The 19,450-nt window shown below is 35.1% G+C and overlaps 1 protein-coding gene across 1 annotated transcript; it reads left to right on the top strand.

Moving 5' to 3' along the window:
- Positions 1–854: 854 nt before the first annotated feature.
- LOC125654907 (low affinity immunoglobulin epsilon Fc receptor-like) lies at positions 855–4,490 on the top strand. Its single transcript, XM_048885014.2, has 5 exons — positions 855–988; positions 1,460–1,533; positions 3,263–3,342; positions 3,846–3,939; positions 4,174–4,490. Exons 2-5 carry the CDS (start codon positions 1,473–1,475, stop codon positions 4,386–4,388), a joined length of 450 nt encoding a protein of 149 aa, XP_048740971.1. The 5' UTR covers positions 855–988; positions 1,460–1,472; the 3' UTR covers positions 4,389–4,490.
- Positions 4,491–19,450: the final 14,960 nt, after the last annotated feature.

The raw sequence follows: 19,450 nt of genomic DNA, 5'->3' as shown, positions 1-19,450 counted from the left end.
TTGACTTTGAGTGTTCAGTTCATGAATAGTGACGGTCTGAGAGTTAATGGTATCTAGAATTTATCTCAAGGAAACTTAGTCGGTTTGAGACTCCATTCACGAAATTTATGTGTGTACTGGTTGAGCGCCAACACGTCGAATAACAAATTTTTGCCTATGTAGCCAGGTGTTGGATCTTGGATCCACCAACTTGTTGTTCGGGTTGTTTTATGTCCTTTGTGTTAGAAAGAGTGTATGAGAGAGTGTGTGTGTGAGAGTTGTGTTCAAATGCCTACTAAAAAAACATTTTACCTGTCCACCCCATACCTACCGTCAAGGTTGAAGCACGTAGGTTATGAAACAATTATATTGTATAGGGTTATGCAGACTGGTAAGATTTATTTATCATTATATTAATAAGTTCAGAGTTTAATGCTATACATTTGATATAAGAAATCTTTCTAAGCATAAAGTTAATTTGGTGATATCTAGAGTTAATGAACTGCATGTAAAGTATGAATGTTAAGTATTTTGTACGGATGTTGGTTTTTTTTCCCATAGAATATAATATTTGAAAACCCAAGAATGTTGCCCTGATCTACCGACGGGTTACACCTATAACCCATGAATCCGCCAAAAAAGGCGCGACAAAGCGCCATCTACAGTGTCTCATATCAGGAGAAAATAATTCTACTCTAATTCATTAATTCAGACGAGTAGAATTATATTTATTCACCGTCATAACAGAAGAGCGCACTCTGTTTTACAAGGGAGGCAATTAATGGTAACAAATCTTATCATTCAGCGCTAATGATGTGCTATCACGCAAACAACACATGTTGGGAGAAATGGATATGTTCTAAAATATTAATTTTTTTTTTTTTTTTTTTTTTTTTTTTGTAATTCACTCCAACAATTTGTGACATTTACCGTCAACAATATTGTTTGTATTGTATACACGAATGTACATCGCTTTGGCGATTTAGACAGAAAAAAATCGTTTGCTTAGGTGAGTATGTTAAATGCAATATTTTATCAAACCTAAGGGTTAAGCGTGAACTCTTTATCATCAGAATCCAGGAAAAATAGTGACTAATTTGTCAAATGATTGTTGTTGAAATGGACTCTGGTACTCGAAAAGAGTACATGAATTGAATAAAGCACTACGAGGGAAGACTGATGGGGGATCAAAATATTGGTGTACATTTAAATGTAAAATTAACTGATTATTCTTAAACTCGTCTATTAACTTCAACTTACCCTTCTATATCCAATATGAGATTGAATTTATTTGCATTAAACATTACTTGAAAATTACAAGTATTTAGCGATAATATCTAAAAGAGATACTTGATATTTTGAAAGACCTTTTACAAAAATTCGAAGTGATATAAAGGTTGCAATTTTGTGCAGAAATTAATTGAAAAACAGAACCTTTATAAGTCTAATACAATAGTATGTTTAATGATTTTATTTGCAGATTCACAGACACGATGTCATTTGTAGGCATTCTCTTGTTGGTTACTATTGCTTCGGCTGCACAGGGCTATCGAGGTAAAAAATTAAAGTGCAATGTGAGAAAGCATACCGACTCCTCCCTACCAGTTGGTCTACGTATCTACTGCGTGTGAGCGAGTTATTTGAACCCATAATTAAAATGAATTACGTTTATATCTTTAGAATATTCTTTACTCTTTGACTTGCATGGCCCCTGCCTTGGGTTCTGGTAGTGATCAGCGGGCCAGATATGTTGAAAATTTATTTCAGTATGAATTTAAACAATCATGGAGATGTATGTGAGTTATTCACAAGAAGACCTTGTCTGAAATTCATTAGGCACGGGCTCGGGGTTTCCGTCTTCAAGTAAAGATTATATTGATCACATGAAAAAGCAAGAAATCTTTAAAAATATTCTTTACTCCTAAAATCTAGCACATAGTGGATTCATAGTCATAATGACCCTGAAACCCCCTGCTATTTATAATTGAGAAATCTACATGACATGGGTTAAGGCGGTTAAGACTTTTGTGTATGAATTTACTTATCAAAGTTTAACACAACAAACTAGGTACATAGCTTTGCAGATGAAGACCTGTATCAAATTCCCAAACTTATAACCCCTGGTCATGATGGAAATTAAGGCTCAAAAAATTATATAAAGGCCTCTCCTATCATTGTCTGGGGGTAATTGTAATTTCTGATATCTAAGAAAACATATCGCCCTGAATATTGAGCTTTTCATTATCACTATACACCGGGTTGGATTGGTTGATATTCAGAAGTCAAGAATTCCAAAGATTTCGTGTAGTTTTATCGGCCACCAGGAGGAGGTCGGTTAAAAATGATATGCAAGATTTAAGAGGATATACGTTTGTATGGGATTAATGTGTTATTATCCGTATATTAAAAAACAAATAGAAACATATCCTTTATAGTACATATTTTAATAGTATCTATAATTTTTAACAAAAATGTATTTTATTTGTTTTTAACAATACCAACAAGATTTAAAGCATTATTTCATCCAATCCTGGTCAAATATAGTCGTTTCGATACGTGTTGGGCATCATCTAAAACGAGGATAGATTCAAATAAATCCTTAGATACATCCTGCATTTTCACAGATATTTGATTTTTTTAAAACCATGAACGTTTACCATTTCTTCAGTATATGTTTAATGAAAAAAAACAACAAAGAAACAAAAAACAAAAAACAAAAAAAAACAACAACAAAAATTGCTGCCGTTCTTTGAAGCTTGCATCAGTATGCTTCTTGTCTTTATATGAGTCACAAAGATGTGTTTAAATTCACGCTGTAGAACCAGACACGCTGACACGGGGGTCACCAATTTCACCATCTTCTTGCTCAACAGGTATATTCACCAGTTTGATTGCAAGATATCCCTGTAGTAAAGACAATTTCTAAAGATTGCATACTCTATCTAGATGTTTAAAAGTAAATGAAAATATCTGTATTGACGAAATCATTCTCAAATGTTTTGTTGTCTTCAATCGGCTCTCAGGAGACCGGGCAACCATTAAGTTCACCATACTCGGTTAATGTCACCTGTCAATTATTACGTCTTGCGCAAAGAAACTGAAATGTCTAAACTTTATCACATGAAGAACGCACAATTCCTACACATGGACAGAATGTACACAGATCGGCATGTCAGAATTTATGATTTCTCACAAATCTGTCAGTCTTAGACAAAGGATCACCTATTTAGATTATCAAAGGATACCAAAGGGATGGGTGTAATGTGGTGTTCTTATTTTACAGTGTGCCCAAAGGGATGGGTGTATTACCGCAATCGGTGCTATCTTTTTTCTGAAGAGAAAGCGACTGTAAAAGAAGCAATGGTGAGTAAAACAAACGCTACTCCATTGGATTTCTTCAATCGTAACCACTCGATTATTTCCGTAACAAAAATAAGTCTCGTAATAGTGGGTCCAGGGCGAAGGTCTGCATGTGGGGCCCTAGAGGGCGAAGCCCCCGGAAACTCATGGATTTTGCAGATTTTATAGGACTTGAAATATGTGTCTCTTATTTAAGTCATGTGTACTATTTTCTATCATTTTTGATACGATGAAATTAGTAAAATGACGCAAATATATGCACGTACATACAGAAATATTTATTACGGAATCACTAGATTTATTTAATCGAATTTAGATTTAATTTCAAAGAAACATTTGTCTTACATTCACAATAAGGACAGTGGTGTTGTATATAAATTCTAAATTAGTAAGAAAAAATTGAAGCTAGTTTTCCCTCTTTGCAAATTGCATAACAAGGCTTTATTCAATTATTTACTGTGTGTGATGTTAAATGTTTTATTCACGAGATACTTACTATCAAACAGAAAGGCTGTGCTAACGCTGCATCAAACGGCCGCCTCGTACAAGTACACAACGCCCAAGAAGAAGCTTGGCTTGAACAGCAGTTAAAACTGAGAGGTAGGCCACAGGCAGTTTGTACGAGAGAGAGAGATACTGAGTGAGAGATAGACAAACAGAGACATACTGAAATAAAACCAGAGAGAGAGAGAGTGAGAGAGTGAGTGTGAGAGTGAGTGAGAGAGTGTGAGAGAGTGAGAGAGTGTGAGAGAGTGAGAGAGAGTGTGAGAGTGAGTGAGTGTGAGAGAGAATCAAATATTGGAATTCATTTTATTTTATTTTTGTCCTTTGAAGCCATGTCTAGGGTGTGGATGGGAATGTCTGACATCATGGAAGAAACCGTCTTTCTCAAACTCACTGATGCCAGAAAGATTGCATTCACTAATTGGAATGACAATGAACCAAACAATCATAGAGGGATAGAGGACTGCGTTGAATGGGTGTCTAATGGCAAATGGAACGACGCACCCTGTGATGTAAAGAGGCAGTTTGTCTGTGAGATGCCTTAATGCCCAAGGATCGGCAACGACTGGTCACTAAAAAAATTACGGATGAATAACACACTGTTGTAATGGCTGACTTCTGTTTGAATAAAATACCTGTATCAATATAAGCAATACTTCTGTATTCCTTTTAGATATAACTGCTTAGCTAGGTTGCCTAGTAAGATTACGTGTCTACTTTTGATTTGTAAATTGTGGGTTCGAGTCTAGCAGAGGTCTAATTATCTTTCAGATTACTTTCTACGAACTTTGAATTATTTTACTAAAGAAAGTAAATTTGAAAACGTTCAATTTCCAAATATTATTGTACATGTCCTCCACTTTTCATCCACATTAGATTTCAGTGGTGTGTTATTCGAACATATTCCTCCTTAACAATAAAGTTTAGAGAGGTGTGACGTAGTTCTTATTTATTCTCTCTCTCTCTCTCTCTCTCTCTCTCTCTCTCTCTCTCTCTCTCTCTCTCTCTCTCTCTCTCTCTCATATGAGTGAAGCATTGTTAGTCAATGTCTTCTATACAGAGAAAGCGGAAAATGATAAAAACAATAATAATCTATCAATATATAAGAGAATATGAGACCTATTTAAACTACTATCGTAAGATATATAATGTCAGATACTTCCGGGGTCCATCTTTAACAGTGGCGGAATTTAAAGGGCCCCCCCCCCCCCTTTCGCAAACATTTACAAAGTAATATGAGTAAAAGCCCATGCAGATTTGGCACCCAAAATGGCTGAGTACATGTATTTTAGCTAATACTTGACTTTCACATGTGTCCCCCCCCCCCCCCCCCCGGAAATCCTGGATCCGCCACTGTTAAAATCTAGCCTGGATATTATCAACGCAAAGCAGGCCTACGTAAATAGAATTATATGTTGGATATTTTTTATTTGAAAAAGGAACTCGGATGCATGATTCAGCGACACATTGAATCTTACTTGCAGTGTCAGATAATTCATCTTATACACAACTTAGAATCAGGGTAACCATGTACCCTCATTACCGCTATCTTCAATGAAACATATCTAAAAGCTTGAAAAATCCTAAGGTTTAAACCTTTTTTTAGATCAACTGGGTTGCTAGGGTAACTGATTAACATCCCAAGTAACACTTTGGTGATGAAGAAATATTACACTCATACTGAGCATAATCAAGTTTTTATTCTCCTTACCAATAGTACAAAGGTATTGAGAAAATACATATCTACAATACAATATACAAAGCAAATTTACAATATGATGTGTTCACAATATATACAAATGTACAAACTGCAGCAATATAAACAAAGTTTAGATAAAGGCTGATCATGACCTTGTAAATGAACTAATATTAAGTAACAGGCACTATGGAAAATCATTAAAGGACGGTAACTACGTATAGAACATTATAAGTATCAAAGACATGTGTATGAACAATTTAGCTCACCTGAGAGGATAATGTTAATCATGGAAAGTGCAATCCTCCCCGTTATGATTGAATTTTATATCCCTATAATCCAATGAAAAGATTTTTGTTGAACTAACCAGGAACTAGATTGTGGTGTACTTTAGACGTAGTGTTTTGTTTTGCCACGCTACACCTTTTCTGAAAGGAGTTTCCCAAACTGTTTCTAGATCTAACGAGTCGCGTGATAAAATTATGGGTAACCCCGTAATCATTAATGATGCATAAAGTTGAATTTAATAAAAAAAAAAATCTGCATATTACCACAGGCACTCGACGTTTTAAATATCTATAATAAAAAAAATCTTCCTGTAAACATAATATTGACAAGGTATACCAGCCGCCATCTTGGTTTTCGTTTTTATCAGCTGCATCGCTTGAAAATTTCGGCGAAAAGTTCGATATAATACAATAATTAGAACCCTACCGTCTAGCAACAACTCTGTCAATATCCTATCTGTCGCATCGTTATGGAAAACTCGAAATAATGTCCATTGATCAGATATAATCAAGCATCAACTATCGTCTACTGCTCCTCAAAATGCGATAAATCCTGATCTAGGGACGGAAGTTGACATCATTATGCAAATGAGAATTCCCTTGCTAATGTACCCACTGACGCTTGTGCCGGGGGAGGGGGGGGGGGGGCACTGAATGCAGGGTAGTTGCAGTCCTGCAAACAATAAAACTCGGCACAATTGTGTGATTTCGGGACAGGCTGGCACGGGAAATTTAGTAAATCTATCACATTACCAAATAACATTGGAAATGTTCATGACCGACCCCCCCCCCCCCCCCCCCCCCCCCCCCCCCCCCCCCCCCCCCCCCCCGCTTCGACTCCAACCCACGTCATTTCACCCATTGTGACAACACTGAAAATTTACAGATAAGCAGGACAGGACATTTGGATGTATAAATGTTACTGTGTACGTTTGAGAGTATACCCACGTGTAGGCGCGCGTGCGTGTGTGTGTGAATTCAATTTTGAAGTTTTCTTATTACGTTATGAAATTTACTTTCAACAGAAACGAATGCATGAATAAGTGAAGTTATCATGTTTAACGTTTAAAAAAATAAATAAAGTATGTATTGATAGAATAGTGTTCAAGATATATTACCTCGCTGACTAGAACATATTTACTGCTAATTATAATATTTACTATTTTTAATTTTATCGACCAATGAAAAAAGGGCTATCCCAAAATTATGTCTACGTACGTCCACCTTTCAGCGATTTCTCGCATTTGAGAAGCAGTAGACGATGTTTGACGGTTGATTATAGCCGATAAATGGACTTTATTTCCAGTTCACCATGACGATGCGAGAGGTAAGACCTTGACAGAGTTGCTTCTAAACGGTAGGGGTCTAATTATTGTATTATATCGAACTTTTCGCCAAAATTTTCAAGCGATGCAGCTGGTAAAAACGAAAACCAAGATGGCGGCGTGGTATACCTTGTCAATATTATGTTTACAGGAAAACAATTTTTTTTATTATAGATATTTAAAACGTCGAGTGCCTGTGCATATTACAATAGGTCTTCTCTTATTCTTAACCTCCGCCTTAATGAATTTAGAAAGTTCGTTCAGTTTTCCAAAATCCCTGTATACAGAGGCGGTTGCAGGGACTCAGTGGTCGCTTTGTAACAGGGTGGGGTTAGAACCCCGCTCATATCTCGGTCATGTCAAACCTACGACAAAAACTAATATGTCCAGATTTCTTCTTCTTCAAATGCTCAACATTTGCCTGTCCTTAAAACCGAGGTCACGTGTCAGGCAGGCACGATCAAGAATCCTCACTGCTCTAAATTTCTAACACCTTATCAACGTCTAGATAGCTTTACTATCTACTTGAAGTGTTGTTGAAAAAGAAAAAGAATATACATATATTAGGTGATGGAGACTTTAAATTTCCTTCCCCCTTTCTAGGAATTTGAAGATCCATTCCCCCCATTCTAGGAATTTGAAGATTGTATGTTCGTTCGCCCTAAAACGCGTTCGCCCTTGACGCTGTTCGCCCAAGGTTTTATGTTGAACACATAACCAAACATTGAATTTTTTCACGAATTTTGCTGTACATTGCATTCGTACACAGTAAAGAAGAAAAATAGGTTCATACTAAAGACCTGTCCTGCTAAAATCCTGACCGACCTAACCGACATAATTTTGGTCAAACATCACATTTTAACTTTTATAATTTTATTTTTAAAAATAAATTCTTGATTATAATAAAAATACTTTAGAATAAAGGCTAATAGAAACTATTTTCCCGAATTAATAGTTATTTAAACATCAATTTCATGAAAATTTAAGTCATAAAATGATTAAATGTCATAGGGGATTTAAAGTTATTTTTATTATTGAAATGATCCTTTGATTTGATTTGAACATATTTTATTGTCTAGATGTTATATAAAAGGATTGAGCACAAGTTCTTAAAACTTAGAACGCCCTCTCCTATATGACGATTGATTACATATGATAATGTTCAAGAAATGAAATACAAACGTCAAAAATGATTTGCTTTCATAAAGAAATTAATTATATAATAAATTATACTGTAGATCTATAGATACAATTGATTAATATAATATACATGTATGTACAAATGATTGATATATGCATGTAGTGCGTACAAAGTAATCACTATGAAAATTCCATCAACTAAAACCGACCAGATGAATAACTGAACATAGGAAAATAATTTTTCATTTTCTTTGGTACTGATTGCGTTATCTCCCCATAATAAAACATGCGTGTCTATTGCAAAAATTGCAAATTATCCATTCTAAAAATAGCATTAAATACGTCATTTTTTGGAGGGTGTATTTTGCATATGAGGAAAAGAAATGGTAAGCATCTTCTACTTTACCACAAGTACACAAAGAACTGTCAGTGTTGTTGCATCTAAATAAATCTATATTCAATACACAGTTGTGTCTTAGTCTCGTATGGATTACGTTCCAATAGCGTTCTCCGAAAGAAAGAAAAAGGGGGGGGGGGTGAAGGGTGCGATTTTTGGAGGCGTAAACAATTTTTAAACGAGCTTAGTGTCGTAAATTGCCTTGTTCCTAGGGGCAAGGAATTACATTCACGTACCCCTCTTGCTACAAAAGATGATTTATAGATGTTTAATCTGCATTTAGGAATGTCATAATTTTGCGGTTGTCTTGTAACGTAATTTGATTAATGTGAATGAATATTTGGTAAAATTTCTTTCAGATACTCGGGTACCATATTGTGATAAATTTTGTACATAGTTATTCTTAATTTGTCAATCTTCTAACGATAGGGTGTTACTAAAACGCGGAACGGAAAACGGAACGAAAAACGGAAATATTTTATGCAATGATGTTATGAAGGGGTACGCATTTTGTAAAATCAAAAGGCTTACTATGAAGAAGGGAAGCAGAAATTACAGAGTTTACAGGAAGTCATCCTCGGAATCAACCATTTCAAATTAATACCTCATACTAATGCATTATTATGTATTTTAAAACGGAGGGTTTTGTGGATAAATGTAAAGGCGCTTGCTTAATATTAAGCACAGTAAGTTTTAATAAAATATTATCCAAGCGCCTGTTGGTACCATCCTTTTTTCCGGCTTTGTAATACCCCCCCCCCCCCCCACCCCCATCCGATTGTGACAGTATGTTGTGTCACAAATGAAGAAGAAAAATAAGATAAACATACAGAAAAATTGAACCCCTTTCAGATTCATTAATTTAACAGAAACTGGCTTGCTCCTCGTATGTATAATAGGAACAAATGACCACTAGTTTCCCGAAACTGCCAAGAAACACAAGATGTATAAGGTGGACAAAATTTTATTGAGGTTTTCATTATAGATAACATTAGCAAACAAATCCCATATTTACATAATACAGTTGTAACAAGTCAGCTGACATTTCACACAATGTCATAACAAGCACATACAACAATCTGAGAGTCTAATTGGGAGAATGGATGGTATGGTTGCATTGCAAATCCGAACCAGGGGAGATAACCGGATACCGACATAAAAATGTAGAACGGGCAAACCGGTGGTCCCACGGTACACACAGGCGCCGGAAGTTCAAATGCGTGTATGACATAATGGACTTGGAATGGTTTTGGACCTACCTGATGTCTCTGTTCCTCCGGGGGATTGCTGCTGGGTAATAGTGCCGGTACTTCCTCGTACCACACAAGGCACTCCAGACACAGTCTCCCCTCCGTATAAAAGAGGTGGAGAAAGAAACCAAGCCGTGCTGAGGCTAGTGATTCTCTAATCCATATTTTACTTTGTACCGTAGACAAATTCACTGACTTAGAATGGCGACCAGCTTTGCACACTGACAGCCCTCTGTCGTAACAGACAGATGGGGTAGGAACAACAAGCCAGATGAGATCCAAATATTTCTTTTTATCTCCCCTGCTCCGCCAACAGCCATCGATTTGTTGGGGAAGAAAGAAAATTCAAACCCGATTTTAGAAAATATACTAAAAATATATGATTTTAGATACAAATATATAATATCTTTAAAAAAATGTTAATAGATTTTGTCTTTAATAATAGAATACCCGCTTGGAATTTCGAAATGTTATTTTTTTTATTGATTTGCCGCAATAATACCCCCCCCCCTTCCGAGAAATTTTAATTCACACCTAGACTTTTTTGTTCAAAATTTAAAGGCAATGCGGCTTGCCGCACATTAGATGGTAATTAAACTAATTTGCTATGTAAAGGCTTTCACTTTCACCCGAAGTGGAAAATTGGTTATAAATGACCACTTTTGAGTAGGCGAAAATTCAAGTTTAAGAATTTATATATATTATTATTTTTTTGTTATTGTGTGGATCAATTTGGACATAAAGATTGTTCCCGAGAAGTATGAAGTAATTCTGTTCGCCGGTTTTAATATTACATGTATCTATAAATCATCGATCACAAACCTGGACCATCGGGAATCGGGAGTCGGCAGTACATTATATACATGTAGGCCTACATGTATATTTTGGAATCATTAAAACTATGAAAAAGAAGAAATACTTCTAGTTAAACATACAGATTTCAAAATCGTTTGGGTTTTTTTTGGGGGGGGGGGGTTAAAGTATATTTATAAAATTATGCATTGAATGAAAAGTGTCCGTTTTCGGTTTTTGTATTTACAACACAGTACTAGATTTACCGCTTTTGAGTAGGCGACATTTCAAGTTAAAGAATTTATACAAATTATATTATTGGGCCATGGTCTTTTTTAATTGTGTGAATCAATTTCAACATAAAGATTGTTCCCGAGAAGTATGAAGTTATTCTGTTCGCCGGTTTTAATATTATCTATAAAACATCGAAATCCGGGACCATCTTTGATGTACTTTAAGAGAAATATTTTACTGTTATGCATCTGAAATCCTGTGTGAAACACAGGGCCAGGTTTAAGAGAAGTAAAAAGTTGCAAGGAATACAATAAAAATATGTTCAAACCAAGAATATTACCAAACTGATGATACTTTGCAAAATATTCCAGAAACTTGCAGTATACACCTTCAATGGTTTTAATACCACAAGATTAACCTCGTTTTAGAACGAGGAAACAAGTTAACCTTCTGCAGAAGAGGGGAAAAAAAACATAGCTGAACAATACATGTAGCCAATGTTACGTTCAAAATACTAGCAGCTACGTAATGCTAGATATATGCACATGCGTGTAATGCTACTAATTTAGTTGAACAGACGTCTAGGCTGGCTCAAAGTAGGGATAGCACTAAGCGTTCATTCATACGATACGTTCAATAGGCCTAGAAAGAAATCCAGCTTAGATACGATCTTGAATGCCATCTTGTTATAAGTATAAATATTACTATTAAGATTCACTCCATTTTTCCTTTAACATTTTTCCTGAAACACGAGGCTTTTGAAGTAGGTCAATCACTGAATATGATTGGACTTACGGTCTACACGAAGGCTAATACCGCGTATTAAAAGCATTTAAAATTATTAAAGTGTACAACGTGAATATAAGAAATATATTTCAGTTTTTGAAAGTATATTTATACACAGGCACTCGACGTTTTAAATATCTATAATAAAAAATTGTGAATATTATGTTTACAGAAAGACAATTTTTTTAATTATAGATATTTTTAAAACGTCGAGTGTCTGTGTATTTATAAGAAGCAGATACCCTAAGTCTTTTAACACTAAACGCGCCGTGAGGAGTCTTGAGGTACATGTATCTCACATACACTTTCAAAAACTGAAACTTTTCTTAAAAAGTACACTCTGATCATACGAACAAATGATCAATTTTTTTGTTTTGTTTGTTTGTTGGTTGTTTTTTTTTTTTCGAACTAATATGAATTTATAATCACGTTATATCATAACTTATGGAACGTAAACTATTTGATTTTCTCCCAGGCGAAAGAAATGATTCATCACTCTTGACTTATTTAACTTTCTGAATCTTTGTGTAATGTATTCATCGTGCGTACCTTCTTTACATGTGGTCAAAAAGATAACAATGAAAAAAGGAAGTTGGATTTGCACAGATTCAAGGGTTGGACCGGTTGCGGTAGCTCAGTGGTAGAGCGTTCGCTTCATAACTGGGAGGGTTGTGAGTTCGAGCCCCATTCGAGCCATGGCCACGTCAGCCCTAAGACGTAAACATGGGTAACCGATTGCTCATTTGCCAAACTTTCGGCATCTAAAGGTGAGAATCACTGCTGGTCTTTTGAATATGACTTCAAAAACGGAGATCCCGTGTTGCTGCATGTTGGTACGTTACAGAACTCTCACTGCCATGGCCCTGTGTGCTAACCATAAGGTCTAACTTTGTGATACTTCACCTACAGCTGGTGTCGTGACGTGTGTGAACATTCTCGATGAGACATAAAACAACCAACCAATCAAGAGTTGGTGTGAAAATATTGCTAATAAAACAGTCACGTGGTCAGCACTCAGCAAAGAGTTATTCGAAATCCCTTAATTTTTGTTACATATATGTAAGTATATTCAAGCGTAATCATTTAATGCACATTGTACATTTTCCCAAAAGGATCTCTGAAAAAATGGAGAACCAATTTAAATTTTTGCATTTCTTTCTCTTTATTTCTTTCTTTCCATTATCGAAAATGATTATAAAAGTCCATGCTTTTCATTTGGCCAAAATCGAACAATTGAGGAAAGTTAAAACATTATGTGCATTCGATGTGAATTTGATTTCTCCAATATCGGACTAAAAATAAATAGAGAATTTCAAAATTAATATGATAATTTTTTTGTTGTTACTCAATGCAAACTTTCTACTCCGACTACCTCGCAATAATTGTAAGGAAAGAGTGACTTGACTAACTACCCCTATCACGGACCGGAGGAGTAACAATTGTTTATTTCTGGTAGTATCGAGCCTGATCTAAAAATGACCAATAATAGAAACCGTTTGCAAAGTTCAATACATGTACATTCTAGTAGCCGGTTTCGGTTTTAATTTGTTTCAATCATTACATTGTATGACAACCTCACGTCTCTAATCACTTCCGACTAAATCTTGCGTTTAGCCGTACACAAAGATGACAGACCAGGTGTAGTTTATTTCTAGGATCTAAAAGCCAGTTTCCATGTTTTAAAAATTATTCGATAGAATGATAAAACAATTATTGACATTTTATCGGTCTATAAGATGCTTTACCTACTCTCGAAATACAATATTCATATATATTCTAGCTAGAGTAACGTATTAATCTAAAAAAAACTATGTAAGTTTACATTTTTAGTGTTTTTGCCTTTGATATCTCTACAAATTGTAATGATAGCCATTTCCTCATAAATACGCTGTAATTGTAAGTGTATGGATCTTGATAAATACAGGAGGTCTATTTTAACACCTGGGAATTTCTACAGATATGAAGTAAAATGTAGATATAAGAAACAAATATCATTGTTTTTAAATACATGAAGTCGTGAATTGCAACGCTTTGTTGCAACATACTTTTAATACATACCCTAAGTATGCCGCCCGGCGTAAAGATGTCCTTATGTATTTTTAAAATGAATTTTATTTCGTAAATATCTCCTGGATTAAGAATTTAGTGTAAGTAGTAGTTGTTATTGTTAACGTCCAGCTTGAGAATGTTTCACTCATATATATGGAGACGTGACCATTGCCGGTGAAGGGCTGCAAAATTTAGGCCTTTGCTCGGCACTTATGGCCTTTGAGGAGGGAGGGATCTTTATTGTGCCACACCTGCTGTGACACGGGGTCTCATCCGAAGGACCGCTCCCCCCTTTAGTCGCTTCTTGCGACATGTAAGGGGTACTGAGGACCTATTCTAACCAGAATCCCTACGGGGTTAATGTAAGTAGTGACTTTCTCTTTGTCACACGCCTGGCATAAGAAATGAAAGTCATGTGTCGGAATTTCCGGTACGACTTTTAAAAACCGAGGTCCCATATTACAGTCAAGGTGTTAGCCAGATAAAGAATGTTCACTCTGTTACCAATACGTACATAATATATTTTTTCTCTCTATGCATGATGATTAACAATATTGAAATGCATTTCATGTTTGAATCGTTCCCGTGAAGAGCCACATAAATCCGATAAATAAGAAGTCAAAATGTGCGCGTCAGTTCTACCGTTTCGTGAAAATCGTGTAGAGCATTCACCCGGGGGAGGGGGGGGGTGCCCGTGAATGCAAACCGCTAATTCAACTCATTGTATATAAGTGGTCACGTATAATCACGTTTCAAGGCTTGCAATTTTATACATAGAGCGTTGAAAAAAATAATGCGCAACTTCATGAAAAGATTTCCTTGACAGTCAATTTTTCCAGTTACATGGCTTTAGCGAGACTGCTATTTAAACTGTTCTCGGAGAACAAATGGTTTTTTTATTGAATGATTTTACTGTTTTGAGATGTACAAATCAATTTTCAAATTATTTAAGTATAAATAGAAATTAAAACGTTTGAAAGGCCAATGTGGATATTATTTTGTTTTTAATTACTTAATTTTCCTAAAATCAATCTGTCCTGTCATTCTGTCAGTTCACATCTTATAATGTTTTATGTCTGCTCGTATTACAATATAACGTGAAATTGTTTAGATTTCTAAAGGAATCTAAATCTTAAATGGGTCTAGCAGACGACGAGAAATATTATTTGTCATACACAACACGTTTATTTCTATGTACATGTAAGGATTCTTCAACAAACCTAATACATGTTAATATTATGGTGTGTACTAATATCCCCTCGCCATATACCATGAAAAGTGCGTGGAGCATGCAAAAATTGCGGTTTGTTGTGAAATGTTGGGGCGGTAGCCAAGTTTACGTTGTCTATGGAAGCCTGAAATTGCAACGGTAAATATGTTCGGCATGCGATAAATTAAATCACGATGTTTTCTACTTTCCCCACTGTAGATTTCTTGAGATTTTTGATATGTTGTATCTATCATCATGTATATTGATATGTGATAGAAATAAATTCTGTTGCAATTTTGTCCCGGTTATATTTATTTTGACTGGACTAATTGTAATCTCGGGTGTTTGTTGACAGGACTTCCGGATGCACCCCTTCTTGTAGCTATTCCACCTGAAATTTAAAACTAAAAATGGTGTGTAAAAACCACTAGTTTCTATTGAAGAATAGCTAAACTTAGTTAAGAATAACTGAATTTCCATTGGTCATTGCTGAGTAAATATGCATTGCCAAATCATTACTAATACACCGATCCACTGCAGTTCGTGACCTTATATTTTGACCAATGAAATGCGCTGAAAAAATAAGCCCCGCCCACCAACTCGAGCCTCGGACACCCGCCATTGTTTTGTATAGTGAATACAGAAAGTTATCGACCGATCATGTGTAAATAATACAGTGTGTACGCATCTTTTTGTATGAGGAATGATTAAACATTTTTCTCTGGAATCTGTAAATTACACAGTAGGTATCCAGACAAACTTAATGGAGCCAAATTCACACCATTTCCATCAACGAAAGACAGACTTGCAGAAGTGTACATGCCGTTTATTGCCTTATATCACAGGCGTCAAAGTCAGCTAAATGTCCACAAAATAACAAAGACACGTATCTATGAACTCGGTAAGATGTTTTGTTGTTTATTGTACTACGCAAACATTTATAAACCAGGCACATGGCATCTTTTTCCGGGGGGGGGGGGGGGGGTTACTAACTGATACATATCTTCAATTTTTATGTACTCTCTTTTTGCAACTGTCACAAAAGGGGAGGGTCAGGGGAAGTGTACATCATAGCAGAAAAAAAGAGGAAAAACTGTCATTGTAAGGGGATAAGGGGTCGATACGTTGTCACACTACACTGCTCTGAGCACTGTTTGCAAAGTTGTAAAACACATGCAACTAAAATTCAGTGTTTGCAGTTTGTATTGTGCTTGTTAGCCATGGATTACATACTGATGATATTGATAATTAAAGCATAAATTTGTATAAATGTATCAGTTAATCTTAGTTGCGAATGTTTCAACAAAACCTAAACGATGACCCTACCGGGATCTGCTGAAAGTAATTTTGTTTTGATTTGTTTTCTTAGCAATATGATGAGCCAATAGCTGGATACCAAGTCCCGTGTGATGCTTACATGTAAATAGGAGGAAATGCACCTGTCACTCAGAATACATATGGAGGTTGGATAGAACAATAAACCAATTCAAGTGCTTTAAACTTTTCTGTAAAAAAAATTACTGACACTACATAGTTTAAAAATGTAGAGTCAGACTCATAATCTTAAATATTAATGTATATTTTATGAGAAATTTTGAGAGAGAAAAAAGTAGGTAAGAAATAACGAAACTGTTCAATATTATATACATTTTTTAATTACTGAATTTCGAAGACCATATTTATTGAAGACGCTTCAAAACGCATCCTAAGCATATTAATAATCAATCTTGATGAAGAGACTAATGCGGACATGATATTTGAAGAATAAAATAAAATCCCACCAATGGATTGTTGTCAGTCTGACTAAAGCCAGTCTCTACTAATTGTTATCAACCGATATGCTGTTGCAATAAAATATTTTTGAGAGTAAATGTTGTTTGTTCATTGGCATTTATTGGGTTATGATTTTAGAAACCCCTACATTCCAATCTAAACCAGTGGATATGATGTATTCTATAGGTATGTAAATTTAACAGTATCTATACAACAAGAACTCGCAAATAAAAGAAGAAAAAAAAAGGAGGACGGGACATTAAGAAAAAAATTGGCTACAATACCCTGGCTACATATGATATCATTATACAAGTCTATTTTCGAAGCAAATATAATATTTAGTAGCATTTTAATATCATAAAGATTTGCATCAGGAAATTTATAAGAATTAATGGAAAATTTCATAACAGCTTTCATTTTGAAGGTTCGAAATCATTAATTATTGTGATCATCCTATTGCTTCATGTATTTTATGTATGTGAATGACATTTGATTTTATTTGTGTACATAAACGAATTTCTTCTTCCTTGGGGTTGGTTTGCACTTTCAAAATACCATGGATGAAACAGATGTAGGTTGAAAGACCTCTTAGGTCATATTTTAAAAACCATTTAAAATAAGAGGAAAAATGTTCTAAGGCTTAAGAGTGACCTATAAGTTTGTATAACTATGAAAAAAATAGTTCTAAATTAGAAGCCCACTTAGTCTAATTGCCCCTACCACTATAGCAAACTAAGTTGCATGAAAGCTTTGCAGAAGTCAGGTTTAGTTTAAAATGTTGACCAGTGGCAGATCTAAGATTTGTCAATAGGGAACCCAATTGAATATAGGCTAGGGACTCTAGGGTTTTGAGGCATTTTTTTGTTAATTTTATGGGTTATTCCTGCTATTCTTTATACATAATAATATCAATAAATGATAAGAAATAATTTATTTGTTTATTTCTATGCACTTGTCTGTAAGTATAATGTCAAATCTACTACTTTTATTTTAAGTTGTCACAGGGGGGGGGGGGGGGGGGGGGGGTCCGTCTAAATCCACCCCTGTTTACATTGCTCTACAGTTTATAAATACCAATATATAAATGAGAACATGTTCCAGAGAGTATTGAACAAAATTATTCATAATACCATAGTGTAGGGTAGTATAACAATGACAATTGCAATCTATTATGGGGCCAATATTACTATAAATGTATATAGATCTAATGATTCAAAAGAAAAGAATGCGGAAGCACTAATTTTAACATCCAAATCTGAACACGTCTTCAGTCTGTACGTGGGTGATCATCACCTTATCGAATTTACCGAAACGGTAATCATTACGATACGTTAAAAAAAATTAATCAGTCTACTGACGAAGGAATGTAAATTATGGAATAAATATATGAAGACAAATCTCAACTCAACAGCCTGTTTGGCAAGAGTAATGAGAATTAAGCATTACAAAACCCGAGTGAGGATCGTCATCCTGACGCGGAGCCAGTCATTTCGATGTGATTTCTACGCTTTTGTTAGTGGAATGAAATAATTTGAAATTATATAAATAAAAATGAATTAGCAAAATCAACCCTTCTCCTTCACACGGGATGAAATGATGACCCTTTTAAAGTAATATAGCAACAGTTTAACCGGGATTATCTCGAAAGCGTTTGCAGTCGCCGCCATTGTTTACTTTTTTGTCCGAGTCTCCGTTGTTGCTATGACGTAACCATGGTGGGTGGGGTTTAAGTGGCGATAGTGGATCGGTGTATTATGAATGTTTCTAAGCAGGTTTGCGATCAAAGAGAGATAACTCAAATTTGTTTTGAAACTAATATACTCAGACTAAGGAACAAAGAGTTACCTGTCCTTACTGTAGTCTTTTCCAATAGATGGTCATGCAGCAGTGTAGGAATGGTCCAATTTTGTTGATTCTAAATGAAAAATATTTTAAATCTTTGGGTTATTTTTATTATACATACATGAATTAACTGTCTAAAATAAAATCGTACTACAGGTAACATTCAATATTCCCATTCAATATTTTCACAATTGTCACCCATCTATGCATGAATTATTTCTGTATTAATTAGTTCTTTTGAGGTTTCCATCACACACATCCACTTCTGACTTCCTTATATTTCAAAGCAGTAACAGATTGTCTTTCAACTTGATAAAATCAAAGGTCTTTCCTTTAGAAGAGAAATTTAATAAATGTTTATGATCTTTGCTTATATTAAATATTTTCTTGCATATATTGATTTGAGTTTTTAAAGCACACAGTTTTTCATTTTTGTATTCAGTTTTTCCAATTCTTTGTTGATGGTGTCATTTTCCTATAATCCCAGTTTGTAAAATTGACCAATTTTCAAAAATCTTCTTCTAAAGAACCCCATACATGTAAGAAAAACTAAATGCATAGTGATGTAGAGCAGGAAGGGCTCTACCAAAATTTTAAATTCCATGATCCCCAGGGTATGGGTTCTGATCCCAGGGTGGGGCCAAACTTGTTATATAGTGTTTATGTGGAAAACACTTGAATTACATCTTCTTTAATGCTATTGATACTAAATTGAAAGTAAATAGATATTTAGGAAGAACACATAATCCTTTACCAAAATTGTAAATTTGATGACCCAGGCGTAGGGGTTTTGGTATCAGGGTGGGACCAAAATGGTCAATTATTA

Source organism: Ostrea edulis, chromosome 7 (assembly GCF_947568905.1).
Source record: "Ostrea edulis chromosome 7, xbOstEdul1.1, whole genome shotgun sequence".
Taxonomy (NCBI): Eukaryota; Metazoa; Mollusca; class Bivalvia; order Ostreida; family Ostreidae; genus Ostrea; species Ostrea edulis.
This window is presented reverse-complemented; position numbering and strand designations above follow the sequence as displayed.